This window comes from Barbus barbus, assembly GCF_936440315.1.
Source record: "Barbus barbus genome assembly, chromosome: 15".
Classification (NCBI taxonomy): domain Eukaryota; kingdom Metazoa; phylum Chordata; class Actinopteri; order Cypriniformes; family Cyprinidae; genus Barbus; species Barbus barbus.
The window spans coordinates 12080173-12096102 of record NC_136743.1 but is presented as its reverse complement, the minus strand read 5'-3'; the positions used below and the strand labels follow the sequence as shown (position 1 = coordinate 12096102).

Below are 15930 nucleotides of genomic sequence, written 5' to 3'. Positions count from 1 at the left end.
CTATATGTGTGTGTGTGTGTTTATGTTTATGTATATAATGTACCTTTACATCCAGCTCTGCCTTTGTGAAGTGTCTTTTCTTAGAGATACAGCCTCAGACTACTGTTATATTTTTATATTTCCATTTCAGTGAACATACACAGTATATTATGAATCCACTTTACATTAGTTTTTCCTCTGAGATGGTGAATATTGCTTGGGCAGATCGATATTTCTTTTATAACTTCACAGAGCAAATGACGGCCCATACACACACACACACACGTACACATCAGCGTCCCCTCCGGGACTGGAAATGGAGTTTTGTGTTCTTCTTCCATTTTAACACTTCAAAAACCTCAGAGGGCTTCTAGGTAAGCAGATGGAATGTGTACTGGGGAAACATCATGGACTTGCATCCCAATAACTGAGGCCTGCATGTCGCAGATGCAGAAATATTCAGCATCTTCTGCTCACCTTACATAGATAAAATCTCCCTTGACAGTGTCAGTGGAAATCAATCGTGTTTGGATGTCAGCCTGAATGGATAGTTCTCTCCAATAACAAATCAATATTGTAAACTGATAATCGAGTGGTCATCTTCTCTTTTTTGCATTCTGACTAGCCATTCTGACTATGATTCTGTTGGATGTGTGGTTGCAGGTTGCTTGTTACAAGAGAATTGCTCCCTCTATAGGCAACGTTAAGCATAAAAGTGCTGCATAAATGCTGTCAGCCTATATGTTTGTTTCCAAAGATTAAATTTTTTGCTGAATGGAGATGGTCCATTATTTTCTGATTGCTTGTTGTGACGAAATAGTCAATGGCTGACTATCGGGTAGGTGTAAGCTTATAATACAATTGTTGGCACTGCTGAATAATGTGGATTAAAATGCTATTCTTCCCACAGAAAGATGGCCTGGTGGGTTTGTTGTGTAAATACAACAAAACCACACCAGGAATCGGCTTTTCCAAAATGATTTGTATTGAAACCTACTGTTAAGACGGCGAGAAAGTGAGGGTGAGCGAACGATTGAGGGGGAGAGAGAGACCATGGACAGCTTAAATATTTCTGCAACAGATTAAAAAGCAAGCTGCTTTGTATTTTGAAAGAAAGGGGCATTAAATATTCTCCTATAACAGTGGAGATGTCAGCGTGCTTCTGGTCTGCCATTGCCAGAGTGAGAAAAGAGGATTAATGTACATATGTAAGACAATGCAGTCCAGCTTTAACCCCTTAGACTAGTGCAAAATACAGAACCCACACGGCCAAGAAATCAAGGAATTTGGTTCTTCTCAGGGTTCCTTGCGGAGTCCAGGCAGATATCCAAACCAAACTGTGAAGAAGCCATCCCGTGAGTCACTGTCACTGCGGGACGGTTTTGTTTTAGCTCTCCGCTGCTGTTCATGTTTTTTCTGTATTATGTTCAAAAGCTTCAAAGTGAGAAGAAAGTTTGGAAAGGGAGTTAAGGACGATTTGCGTGTTTTGAGAGCGCCCCTCTGGGTTATTGTCGTTGTGCAAGGAACTGGAAACTCTTGGGGCAAGCTCTAGATTTAGTTTGAGAAAGCATTGTGGGATGAAATTAAATCCAGTTTAATGAGATAGAGGCAATGCCCTGTAGAACCGTCTATACTAGTCAAGACGGCTATATTTATAGCATGAACTCATCACGTACACAAATGGTGTTCTGAAATACTCTGAATTAACTGCATGCGTACATCCCGTAATTAAAACCAAATTAAGTCAAATAGAACCAATGCTTACATCTAAACATCTAGAGCAACCAACCATATCCTTTTTTTGGGATCAAAACAAAGTTACCTGTTTCTTATGATAATCTGACATTGCTGATTGACACTGCAGCTATCCATAATCAGATGTAGGAGAGATACCAGATATCCACCACATATAAAGCCCCACGAAAGCTGTAACATTTAAGTCAGGAGATGAGTCTGACACTACAAGATGAGCACGGTGAAGTGGTTTAACTCAATATAGATTGAATGTCCAGTGAACTGTGACAGGGTACTCACCCAGACCGTGAAGGGTGGTTCCACTCCTGTCCCTACAGCGTTTGTATCCGATCGGCTTGTAGTGCCAGTCAGGATGTTGGATTCTCTGTTCGGTTTCAAGTGGAATGCAGCTCCCACCCGCTCGGCCCCTTGCCGTACCTCCTCCGCTGAGATTTCACACGGCTTCACAAGGCAGTCAAAAGGGTAATCCAGGCATTGTATTGACGCCTCAAAGAGAGTACACTAAGTGCACGCTTTATGGGTGCACTTAAAATGTTTGATAGGCATTAGTTTCTTTTTCTTGATTAAAGATTTAAAAACTGGATGAAGAAACTTTAAGACCAGTTCTTTTAGAATGCAAAGTCCCAGAAATAAATGTTTTGTCCAAGCAGAATAAAAGCAATTTGGGTCCTCTTGAACAATGTGTGATCTTCCAAAACAAGTAGGATCACATCAGATTACAATCAGACAGATAAATCCATACAAAGCTGTTCTCTCCTTTCAACTCATTTGCATTATCCAGCTTCTTCCAAGTAGAAAAACTGCATCTGCCAAGGTTCATTTGTGACATCCACTGTCTCTCGCGCTCTTTCTCTGTGTGTTTTTAAGTGTGTGTGTGTGTGCCAGATTGCTAGAGCTAGACTTTAGCTGCCTGTGCTGTAGTCATCACTCACTGCCAAGCCCAAAAACGGTGAGCCTCGCACAGAGGAGAGCTACTCCAAGTCATTCAGGAAAGCATCTCTTTCTTTTCAACAAGCTCTGTCCAACTGAGACCAGAGGCCACGCCTCTTTCACACTGATTGGCTGAGCTGCAGAAGGCAGCGATGTGACAAGGCAGTAGAGAGAGAGAGAACGAGAGAGAGAGAGAGAGAGAGAGAGAGAGAGAGAGAGAGAGAGAGAGAGAGAGAGAGAGAGAGTTTTAGGGGGAGAGAAAGGATAGACCAGGCTCTGTGAGCCCTGGAGGGACAGGGTGGCTAATGAAAGCGAAAATGCTTTTCTCCCAATGCTTTAGCCAAATTTGTCTGCTACAAATTTGTTGTGACTCCTGGCAAACTGAATTCATACTGACAAAGTCTCCAGTTTCTTAAGGGAGATGTATCTTGTTCTTCATACAATAAAGCCAAAAGTCAGTTCTTGTCAGCCTAGCGCCCTGTAAGTGCCAGATATCTTGGGAATATTGAAGGAAATGCTAAAACTCGTACATCTCATTCTGATGTGGAAACACTTTGAAGTCAGAAAAAGAGATGACATAATCCACATATTTTCTAGGGGAAATTTTATTTTATTTTAAGCAGTAACAGTTAAAGGGCTTTCCCAAAACTATATGTAAAACTTGGGATGTGGGTGTGTGCATTGTTCCCCAATAAATTAGAGATTTAATTGCCTTTTTTTTTTTTCTCCAAAGAACAAAAGCCATGGATTTCTATCGAAACCTATTTCTGACCCAGATTAAAAAAATAATAAAATAAAATATATATATATATGATATAAGATCATAATATTACATTCCAGAGTCCAGTACAAGTCACAAAGTCAAAGTTGGAATTATGAGAATTAATTAAAATTTTAAACTTTGTGTCATATAAATTTGCACTGTGACATAATGTCACCTTATGATATGTAACTGTGAGAAATAAGGTCATTATAGCCCTATTTATTTATTTACTAATTCTTTTCATTATACATCGATGCTTGGCTAAAATATAGCATAGCATGAGCGTATTTGACACCATACACTAGATTATTACCAGTCCAGTTTATTTTGACCAGTGCTTACATTATGTATGGTTGACAACTATTCTTATCCATCCCAACTGACTGAGCTTTTTCCTGCTTCCAACTGGAACATTTTCTGCATATCATTTGTCTCCTCTGGCTGGGCTTGATAAAAATAAGCTAGGTCTCTGTTTGTGCCGGAAGCATTGCATTTCTATTTGCTTTGTAAACCTTGCCACTCTTGTGCAGCTGCACAGCTCTCGGTATAAAGAAAAGTCAGCAAAGTTAAAACAAAAGTGTTGGAGCAAGCTAAGGTAGTGTATTGACAGCTATAGGGTAAGATGGGTCAAGAATCAAGATGCACCCACCGGGTTAGATCTTTCATTAGCCTCTTGGCCATATATGTCTGAACATCTAATTTGTGAGATTCATTCTATATGAATTTATCATTCCATTAGTTAATAAATTTTTTGTCACTGGATAATAATTGATCTTTGAATTTGTCATATTTATATACATAAAAGAGGATTTTAATTACCATTCAAAAGTTTGGGGTGTTGTTTTCATATTTTTGAAAGACGTCTCTTACATCATGCTCAGCCAGACTGCTTGGTAACACTTTAGATTATTAGGGAACGCATAATTACTATTAACTAACAGTTTTCCCTCTATAGAATCCTAATTCGATGCTTATTGATAGTAGGTATGGTAGTTGTTGTAGTAGTTACATTGAGGTATATTGTAGGGTTAGGGGATCTATCTGATCATGCAGACATAAGGCATTAATGTGTATGTATGTGCTTTATAATTATAAGTAAGTATATATGCTAATAAGCAACTAGTTAATAGCGAGAAATGGTGTTACCCATATTTTATATCCACTTAGTGTTCTCTAATCTAAAGTTTTACTGGCTCCTTTTGTTTGAGTAAAATACAGTAAAAACATTAATATTGTAAAAAATATTATTGCTATATAAAATAAATGATTTTTATTTTAATATATTTTAAAATGTCATTTAATTCTGTGAGGGTAAAACTAAATTTTAAGCAGTCAATAATCCAGTCTTTAGTGTCTTATCTTTAAGAAATCATTATATTATGCAGAAAGAAAGAAAGAAAGAAAGAAAAAAAGAAAGAAAGAAAGAAAAAAAAGAAAAGAAAAAAACGCATTCTTATCAATATTGACAGCACACTGTTGGCTTAATTTTCTTTTCCTTTTTTTTGGTAAATTGTTATACATTTTTTTCTAGGATTCTTTGATGGCTAGAAAGAAGGCTTTTATTTGAAGTACTTACAAAACTAACAATGTCAATTATTTTTGCTGTTACTTTGGATCAATTTGAATAAAAGTATTTATTTCTTAAAAACCACAAACACACAAATATATATATATATATATATATATATATATATATATATATATATATATATATATATATATATATATATATATATATATATATATATATGGATTATATATATATTTTTGTATTTATAGCTACTTTGCCTGATGGTAAAACTATAAACAAACTGTAACTTCTTACTGAAAATAATACAGTTTTTTTTTTAGCCTTTAAGTATGCTAATTTTCAGAAAGTATGCATGCATTTTAAAACTTTTCTTTTAAAATCACCAAAAGTAAACAGAAGATATAAAAAGCTGGCTTTGAGTGGCAGCTTCAGGCACCATCATCTGACAGTTCGAGCAAAGCTCTAATTAAGAGATCATTAACGTGACTAAGCCTTCATAACAACATTCCCAATAATATTCTCTGCGTTAACTCCCTTCTATTTGAAGCGTAATGGTCCATCACAGCATGCAGGGTTATATTGTCACATTAACTGCACTGGCTTTGCTTCAAATGTGATACCTGGAATAGAATTGGTCCAGCTTTCACAGCTTCAATGTCATGGCAGTGAGGCAAAGACAATTAAGGTGTATAAATATGTAAATATGGGAGGACACCTCACCAGGAGTCAGGTAATGACATTTTCAGCACCGGTTTGGTTTATTCCCCAGTCGTCCCAAATTAGAAACCTTAATGACGACCAATAGGCCACAGATGGTCAAACTCTAGGGTACATGAGTCTCCTGATCTCCTTCTGCTTCTTGCAGCATCACTTTTGCGTGCCAACAATGCATTACCTTGCCAGCTGCCGCATGCTCAAGGGGGTAATCATTACCTTGAGTAGAAGGTCAATCCATAGCAGCGTTTGCTAGTGAGATCGTGGCCCAGGTTGCGTTTGGAGACTGGCAAACTGGACAACAAGGGTGATTCATCTTTGGGGGCGAGGGGGCAGATACTCCCCGTCACTATTTGTCTTGTGACATTGACATATAAAAAACACTCAGAGGGCATAATCTCGGGAGAGAAACCTGGCGGACGTCCACACTCAGTCTGGACACAAGAACTCCTGATGTCTTTTCTCTCTTTCTGTGTGTCTCTTTTGCGTCAGGATTTGTTTGGTTGAGCGATACTTTACGGATTCATGAGATAAATTATGCTTGATGAAAGTTTGAAAGATGAATATGGATTAATCTATTTGTGCTAATGTCATAACACTGATCTGTAGCAGGAAACCTGAATGAATGCGATCAGCATATGTCAAGGCCATTGCTTTGACTCATGGGGAATAAATCTAATTTGAAATCTCTTGTTAACCTATGAACAAATCATTATTATTGTTGTTGTTCACAAGCATATGAGCCTGGAAATAATATTTTCATCATAATCATTTTGAATTAAATAATACTAGACTCTAGAACGATGTCTTTTATGCTAGCATACAAAATGCCAGAATTGCCTAGACTGTGTATTTGTTCTGAAGTCAGGAAGGTTTGTCTGCTTGCAGATATGCCAATCACATGATATTCTGTGACTGTGACTCTGGACATATCACATTATTCATATTCATATTCATATTCATATTCATACAAATGAACATTTAACCAATAGAACCCAGCAGAAAATAGCCTCATGTTGTGTCTCCTTGAAAATTAACATACATAAGATTTTAACTGCCTCAATTTTTTTTTCAGTTCTTCAAACTTGCGTGCTTATTCATTAATTAATTAATTCATTCATTCATTCATTAATTCATTCATTCATTCATTTCACATGGAAGTAAAATAGTTGCAAAACTCAAGACCTTATAGATTAAGAATTGTAGTAGAATTGTAGAAGTGTTTGTGTGTTGAAATGCACAGTCAAAGCTTCAAGATATGAAGTTAAATATTTGTAACAAGAAATTCTGTATTTGAAGACACAGATACAAACAGATACAAGTAATGACACTAAAAATACAACGGCAGATTAAAAAGAAATGGCAAATACCAAATATTCTTGCTTTTGTCATAACATCACTTGACTCCATGTTAACATCACTATATCAATAAGCTATTCATAATTTTTTCTACCTCATATTGCTGCTATTTAAATACCCTGTACAACGTTTTTGCACATTCTTTTGCACATTCCTGTTATATTACTATTTATGTCAACAACATACTGACCTGCACATTTATATTTATATTTTTTTATTTTTTATTTTATTCTTTTCTTTTTTTTTTCTACTTTTCTTTTTCTTAATATTTGTCTATACAATTGCACTGTCCTTGGACCTGACTTACATTTCACTGCTGGTTATACTGTGTATAATTGTGTATGTGACGAATAGAAATCTTGAATCTTGAATCTTGTATTTTATAAAAACTACAGTATATATACATATACAAAATAAATAAAACAAATATATAAATAACAAAAAATAAGAAAAACATTGCTTTTTATATTGCTTAATAATGTTTACAAATTGTACAGCACTTTGGTACAGCGCTTGTTGTTTTTAAATGTGCTTTATAAATAAACGTGAACTTAAATTTGAACCAAATTACTACAACTATAATTAAAATTTGAATAAAAAAGGAAAATATAAAAATAAAAACTGATTCAAAATATTAATAAAAACTAATCTCAATGATACTAAAATAACACTATTTTCACTTTACAAACGTACAACTTATCAATTCTGGGTCTCCACCTCTTGAATTTTGCAACACCTCTATGGTTTCTTGTTTGTGTGCTGTCTCAGCAAAATCTTATGCAGAGCTTTGTGTTTTTCTCCAGCTAATTGGTGAAGGGGTAACACCTTGTATGTGAGGGGAGAGGAAGTCTCTCATTTTGTCAAACATCTGGCCCATATTACTGCTTACATATGGCTGAAAGGACACCTACCAGTAAATACATTACCTGCCTTACAGAATATGTGTATGCAGTAGAACATCTTGTAGCAGATTATGTACTATAAAGAAGATATTTCATGTTACATACTGTTAGCCTAAACATAAAAGCCACTGAGTATAAAAAATCTCTTTATATACACATTATTTTCATATGTGGTAATTAATTAGAGATTCATACATCTAACTAAATAGGGGATCTTTCATTTTCCAGCATGATCTTTTATCAAGAGTTATTTCTCAGAACTATTGTCTGTCCTCTAATAAAGTGCAGTCATACTGTTTGAAGATCATTTTGTGAGCTATTTAACTCAGTGGGAAACATTTTGCAGTAGTAATTGAGAAATGGCATGCACACGTTTATGAAGTTGTAATTGCTTGGCTAAAACCCACATCCAGTTTCTTTTCTTGTGAAGTTTTTAAAGAAATTTGAGGATGCGTGAGAGCATGTATGTGCCTCTATAACCTATGAAGCTTGTATTTGGCATTTTATAAGAATCTGCATAGATGTGGACAGTGTGTTGTTTTGTCAGAGTCATTCAGGCATTGTGCTATAGAGAATGATTTGTTCTTAGAAAAGAAGCTTATGTCTAAACCCCGCTTACCACCATTTTAGCAAGGACATTTTATTAAGCATAAGAACAATATGCTGGATATACTGAGGTTTCAAATCCTTGAGTGACAATTTGTCATGTCAAATACAGTCTGCTGTTAAGCCTTACAGAAAGCATGTGAAGATATTGTGTGTGGATTTTCTTTTCTAAATCTGACTTGCGTGGTGTTGCCAAGTTGCCATCACAAGGGCCAAGACTGGTTTTGTAACGGGGCGAAGGAGACGTGCGGATCCATGTGCAAGCTTTTATTAACACTTTAACCTTCAACCCCATTTAGGGCCTCGCAGGTGAAAATAACCTACCTGAATTAAAATGGTAACAGTTTGTGACAAAGTGTGCGTACACAAACAAATTAGGTATCTTTGGAAAGAAGAGACTCTGGGCTTTACTATCTATCATCCAGAGTTGATAATGCTCAAAAAGATAAAAAGTTATAGACACTGACGTGCCTTGAAAAATATTTTTCCACACTGAATGTTTTTTTATTTCATATACAAATACATGAAATAAGTCCTGGAGCAATCCAGAAAAGTAATGGATCGAAAGCCATGTGTCTCATCAGTTCATATTTCAAATTTGAAGAAGATACCATGAAAAATGAGATTCCTGCAATATTTTTTCTGAAACTATTTATAGTCCCCCCACCCCCCTGTTTGAGGAAAAATAACCACCAAATGGATTGCAGAATTATACAAGCTATTTTAGTCATTATACATGTTCCTGCATAGTTTTTCAATTATAAAATAATAGACAGATTTATTTGAGCACTAAAAAATACAAAAATAATTATTTGAGTAATAAAAAAGGAAAAAAAATAGAAAAAAATGCTTTGTATATAGTATGTATACTGAAGTATTCTTCGTTATTCGTTATTACAATGATAAATATCACTGCCAGACGTGAAGTGATATTGCCAGACATGGTCATAGAGTCAGTAAACACACGCTGATGTGCTTCCATTCAGATTATAATCAAACAGATGGGCCATATAATCAATAATAGCTGATCAATGAATCACAATGATAGCCGTCATAGAGTCGCTAATAAACACGCTGATGTGCGTCCATACAGATTATAATCATGCAGACACGGCCACATTCCCCACACAATACACACACACACATATAAAAAATGTAGAAGAAAAAAAAAACAGTTTTTTATGGATAAAGCAGATCGCTAAGTTACGCCCCGCTCAGATGACAGCGTGCGTCACAGAAGCGTCACTGCCGGCAGGAGGGAGCGCCAAATTCAAATAATCTATATTCCGCTTTTCTGAGACTTTTTTTTCCGTAGACGGTCTCATTATGTTTGTAAGACCGTATTCTACAAAATCGTTTTGTTTTTTTACCACCAAGACGCTGTTTTTGAGCGTAATTTATTCCATAACGGACGCGAACAATAACTCTCTGAAGAAATGAAACGTAAACAAAGGAATATTCATCCTTATTACAACGTTATTGTTTCGCTGGACTAAAAGTGCTCGCTGGGATGTTTTTCTGTGGACCCTTACCTCTCTAACTAAACTGGGATTTCAGCAGTGGACGCGTTTGTGGCTCGTTATTACAATGATAAAGGTACGTACGGCTTTTTTACTCTGCGTGTTTGGATGTGTACTGCTTACACAAATGTAGCAAATTTGTGCCACTCATTCCTTATAAGCTTTCCATCGAAAAACAGCGATCTGTCGTCGATGCTTGAGGCTTAGACCCTCAGAATGATATAGAGTTTGACAAGATTAACTTTGTCCCGTTTCATTTATTCTATTAGAAAACAATGACACATGCAAACAAAGAGCGTTCAGTGCGAGGTCGCTCTGGTGCAGGCTAACAGAAACATAGTCAATAACAGTCAGGATTATCAAACAACAGCGAACAGGAATGGCACGGGCAAGACACAAGAGTATTCCTAGAACAAGCGTGGGTCTTTGATCGGCGAACAATATCCAACAGGGTGAGGCAGAGAGATAATCCAGGTAAACGAGCAGTGGTCCAAGAGAGGTGCAAGCAGAGTCTGAACGGCAAGGCAAAGGGTTAATCCAGGAAACACGGGCAAGAATCAAAACACTAGAAAACACGCAAGGCAAGGCACGACTAAGACAACAAAGAGGGTTCCGTATCGCAGCTAGAACTAGGAGAGTTATAAATGCAGAACAATACTGGAACTAAACAGAAAAACACAGACTGGCTCGGTAAGGCAGCTAACATTAGGGGAGTGATAAACGCAATACAATACTCGGCAGAGAGGAAGAAGAAGTCCATGGTTTATGTAGGGTGTGTGATCAGTGCAATCAGCTGTGTGTCGTCAGTGCAATGGATGATGGGAATTGCAGTCTGAGGTGGTGTGCAACAGTTAATGTGGTGCAAGAGTCCATGTGGTGAGCGAGTGACCTCTGGTGGTGAGTGAATGGAAGTTCATAGACCAGATTCATGACAGGTTTGAAGGCAAACAAATGCATAACACAGAAGCTGCCAATGCATAACATAGATTTCTCATGTCACAAAGAGGCTCTTATCTTTTAAAGGCTTCATTCATTGTATCCTGTTCTAGAGAAAATTGTGTTTTTCATGTTCTTCGGGACTTGTGTGTCCAGTGATATAATGGTATAACGTGGTATCTTCCTTTCACTATGAACATGATTTCCACAGTACCTTTTCTGGTGCTATCATAAACCACAGCATATGCAGTCTGAGATTGCTTTTCAAAGTGCTTGACTGAACAACTAGCATTATAAGAAAGTGTCCTAAAAATGTCTTGGTTGCCAATTCCTTGTGCACATAAGGAATTATTTTGGTTTAGGGAAAGATTTAATATTATTTTGGATTTCCAAGGCCTTTTGGTCTATTCAGACAATCTGGACTTTTTTATTGATGAAACTGTAGTTCTCTTATGGAGGTCATCTGTGTACACATTTGCCTCCTGGCATTGCCGCTGATTTTGGTAAAGGGACAAGAATTTGTGTCAAGTCTGGTTAAATTCCTCAGAACATGCTAAAATGATATTTGCTCCAGTTTTTCCAACTGAAATTGGTAACTAGCATCACTTATCCATTAAATCAGAAGAAACAGTGAGGTTGCATATTTTGTCATGAGATTAATAATAATAATAATAATAATTGTATTATTATTATTACTCATTTAATAATATAATCTGTCTTTTTATGGTGTAACAACGAGAGCAAAAAATAAAACGACAAATCCTCAGCAGACTAATGTGATTACACTATTTTAGTGCCCTAGTTGTCATATTGCCTTTGGATATGTGTAAATCACAAGCAGCAATAGCTTAGTGAGTGTTGCAGAAAGAACCCTAAACGAGAGCAGGATATCACAGCAACAGGATCACAAGTGCACCGCCCTCAAAGTTCAATTATTGAGCAGGTCAAAGCTGAAATGAGTACTGTGCCCTTTCATCACAAAAGTACTTCACACTTTGCTAAAGCCTTGCTTCAGTGCTGGAATAAGCTCAAGATTACACAGGGAGATCATTCTTTGGGCAGACTGCACTGCTTCTTTCTTTCCTCTCTTTCTTCCTTTTGTCTTCCTTCTTCCCAGAGCTTGCAGCTGCTGTTTGCTTGAAAGGATGCTCTTGGCTTCTCGACTTCAGTTCTGCTCTTCTTTCCTCAGTGGTCAGTGAACTATAAAACTTTAGCAGGGATTTCTGCTAGTAACTCTCAAATATTGCATTTATATTCTCTGTAAAAACAAAACAAAACAATCCTGTCAGTTTATTATAAAGAAAAAACAAACAGATGTACAATTATTTCAGCTAAGAAGAAAAATTAATGTTTGATGAATTATACACACACACACACACAGAGAAAAAATATGTATCATGCTAAATCTATTGCTTTTTTTACCTACTGTAAAGTAACCAGTGGTCCTTCAGGAAAGAAACAAAACAATACAAAATAAAAAAAAACAAAAAACAACAACAACAACAAAAAATCAATAAAAACAAACAAACAAACAAGCAAATGGTTTAAGATGGACTGAGCTGGTACAATATGATCTGGCCAGCTAAAAATTTCCCAAAACTTCTCTAACACCAGACCAGCATATGAACACACTTTACTTATTTTAACATTTACGTATTTTAGCAATTTAATGATTAAAAAATATATATATTAAGTTTTATAAAAATATGCAAAAAACAAACAACAAAAACAAACTATAACTAGGTTGAGCATGAACATGATTAGTTACATAGCATTTAGAACATAACGTAAACAAAAGAAGAAAAAGAGTGCATATAATTACTTAATAAAACTATAAATTCATGATAAAAGGGCATTTAACTTGATAAAGTAGAAATTATAGCAAACCATGGTATGTTATAGTTGCAGGACTATTAAATGCAGCTCTTGCTAATGGTTGCCCACTGCAACAAGAAAAATCGTTTTTATATGTCTTGAGGTGGAGAAGCCCAATAACGGGCTCCGATGCTGCGCTGTTCCGCCTCTCTCGCTGTCATCACTAAGCCGAGCCGTGTTATGATGATAACAAGAATATTCAGCCGTGGAACGGAGAATATCTGAGTCTTAAACCGTGCGTTTTTTGCTTATTTTCACGCAAATAGCTCGATTAGTGTGTAGCCAGCGCATTCCCGGTCCTCCTCCTCCAGCTCCCAGTGTGCCGCTTACCGACTGCGCAGCCTGACAACCGCTACACAGTCTCCGGCAAGATGCTACTGCCACGCTCCGGTCTGCTTATCGGCGTTCTCTGGATTGTCATCTTCGGTCCCGCTGGTGTGAAATCTCTGAACGGCGAAGAAGATCAGTCTCAAGACATGGAGTGCAAAATGAAAAGCGTTACGGTATCCGCTTTGCCGTTTTTGCGAGAGAACGACCTGAGCATCATGCACAGCCCGTCGGCCTCCGAGCCCAAGCTGCTATTCTCCGTCAGGAACGATTTTCCGGGCGAGATAGTCGTTGTTGACGACTTGGAAAATACCGAGCTCCCGTATTTTGTATTGGGTGAGTGCAGTTATGTATTATCAGTTTAGCATCTTATTAAAGATAAATACTTGCTTGTGACAGCGATTGTGATTACTGATAGAAATATCAGTCGCAGGCCTAACGTTAGTCCAAATCTCAAATAGGTCAGTTCTAGTATGTTCTTTGTCCGGAATAATACCCGGTAAGCTGCAGATATGTGTTGTTTAAGCTATAGGTAGCACGACGCTCGTTTGTCAGGTTGAGAAATATACAAACAGATGTTTTTTATGATGAATATGCGTTACAAATACAGCTGTGATCCCATAGAGACAAAGAGGCCACTGTAAGAATCTCATGTGTAAACTTGAGTTAAGTTTGTGCCATAGCTTCACCTTTTTTGAACTCTGAGCAGAACAAACCAAGCAAACAACTACAACACATGTGTGCTTTGATTTGTTTTCTGAAAGAGATAGACATACAGACAGACAGATAAATAGATATAAACAAAGTTGATAAACGTTGATATACTGTAATATGTAATAACTGTCTGCTGCAAATAGTAGTTTAGAAATATACATCTTATCACTAAACTGTGTGACTTCATGTTACTGTAAGTACAAAGTGTGCAATTCTTACTGGCCTGAGTTGAGATGGACTTTGAACTAAATAAGTTTGATTACCATAATTAATTTAAAGAATTTTTGATTTGTTTATGTGCATAAGCATGTTCAAATTAATTGTTATGGCATCCTCCTTGCTTTCATTTAAAATATTTTAATAAAAAAAAATAAACATGTATGTAAGCTTTTCAATTTAAAACAGCAACTAAAAAGGGTCCGGTAGAAGTACACTGGAAAGTGTTACAGCCCACTTAGTATAAAATAATAATAATAACAATAATAATTATATATATATATATATATATATATATATATATACACACACATACATACATTATATATTTTAATATATTTTTCAAAATTCTATGCCTATGTATGTATGTATACACAAATACCCCCCCCCCCCCCCCCCACACACACATATATATATATATATATATATATATATATATATATATATATAGATATATAGATAGACTATATACTTTTTTATCATCTTCAGACCTCCTAGTCTCTTGATCCTAATCTCCAAATTTGAGAACAAGTAAAATTGTACTGTGAAAAACTTTTGTCTACATTTGTCAAGCAGCTAGTTTGTATGAGGCGGCACACTGGCTGCTGTCCATGGTGCTGAACACTGCATGCATATCTGCCACTCACTCTGAGGTGAAAAAAAGCGACTTTAAGAAGTGGTCAGTTGTATAAGTCATTGCCAACCAATCAGATATGTAGTGTGAAGTGTCTGTGTCTGTCATAGAAGATGTGCTGGGGTTGACTGTTTATTTGGCACTGCCATGGCATGTCAAAGATGTCATGTTGTTTCTCACTTTAGGCTTATCTGGAAAGAAATGTTAAACAGGAAGTAAACATGGTGAAAAGGCAGATCTTTTTAGAGTCTTCTCTTAATTGTGACCTTAAAGGTGATGTGGATATTTTTTATTACCTTTGACATGGCAGAGAGAAACAAAAAACACTGTGTCCTAAGTTTTAGTGTTTGCTACATCCCTTTTTTGTGTAGGCCTATATAAAAAACATGCATGCATAATACACACACATTCTAGTTACAATATTTATTGTTCTTCATACATAATTAATTCATGATTTAATTTATGCTTAAATAGTCTAACAAACTTTAAAAAGAACACACCTGGGAGCACACAGTTTGCGTACTGTCTGCGTACAGTCATATTTGAATGCATGAGGACCTGCATATTTATAACTAGAAATCATTAGAGTCTAAAAAATAGTGTCAGCATGCAGAGCTAACCAGGATTTCAGTTTGTTAACAATGTTCGGATGTGACTGCATTTTTCAAAGCACAAAGTTCTTAGTAGTCAGGATTTTAATACTTATACTACAGAATTCAAATAAGCTCAGCACTTTAGAATACATAAAACAGTCAAACATAGCATGCATTGAAACCTGCTGGTCTTAAAATAGGCCAAAATAGAATTTTCTAGGTTTATTAAAACTGCTAAAGTTCTTCAACTTTATTGGAACTTTTTATTTTGAATAGGTTTAATGTTTAAAACCAGTTTCAAGTTTGCTTATAAACTGACCAAAGCCCACATTCATATTCTAACATGTATGAGGAAATGAATGAATGTCAGTATGATTAAACTTTGCTAGAGTCAAATTGGGATAGGATTTGTTTCTGACCAATGGGAACCTGTTTGCAAACCGTAGTATACATTCTTTGTGCTGTCGCTTTAGCCTTAATAATTCACATTGGACTCAGTGCTTTTTAATTTTCTTCAGACAGACTGCACCTTGCCTTACTTCATAAATCTCACTCTTGCTAGATCGTCTCCTCTGT

The 15930-nt window shown here is 36.3% G+C and overlaps 2 protein-coding genes across 2 annotated transcripts in view; one reads left to right on the top strand and one right to left on the bottom strand.

The window, feature by feature from the left end:
• The window catches only part of LOC306881259 (BMP/retinoic acid-inducible neural-specific protein 3-like), a 95130-nt gene extending 92395 nt beyond the window's left edge, over positions 1-2735 (bottom strand). The window contains exon 1 of the mRNA XM_079435264.1: positions 2014-2735. The gene's annotated coding sequence lies outside the window, so the exon portion shown is untranslated. The remainder of the gene's footprint in view (positions 1-2013) is intronic.
• A 10506-nt stretch (positions 2736-13241) lies between these two features.
• Positions 13242-15930, top strand: part of astn1 (astrotactin 1) — a gene marked incomplete at both ends in the record, with an annotated part of 275148 nt that continues 272459 nt past the window's right edge. Inside the window, one exon of the mRNA XM_079434773.1 lies at positions 13242-13533. Within this exon, the coding sequence (XP_079290899.1) occupies positions 13242-13533 (292 nt within the window). The remainder of the gene's footprint in view (positions 13534-15930) is intronic.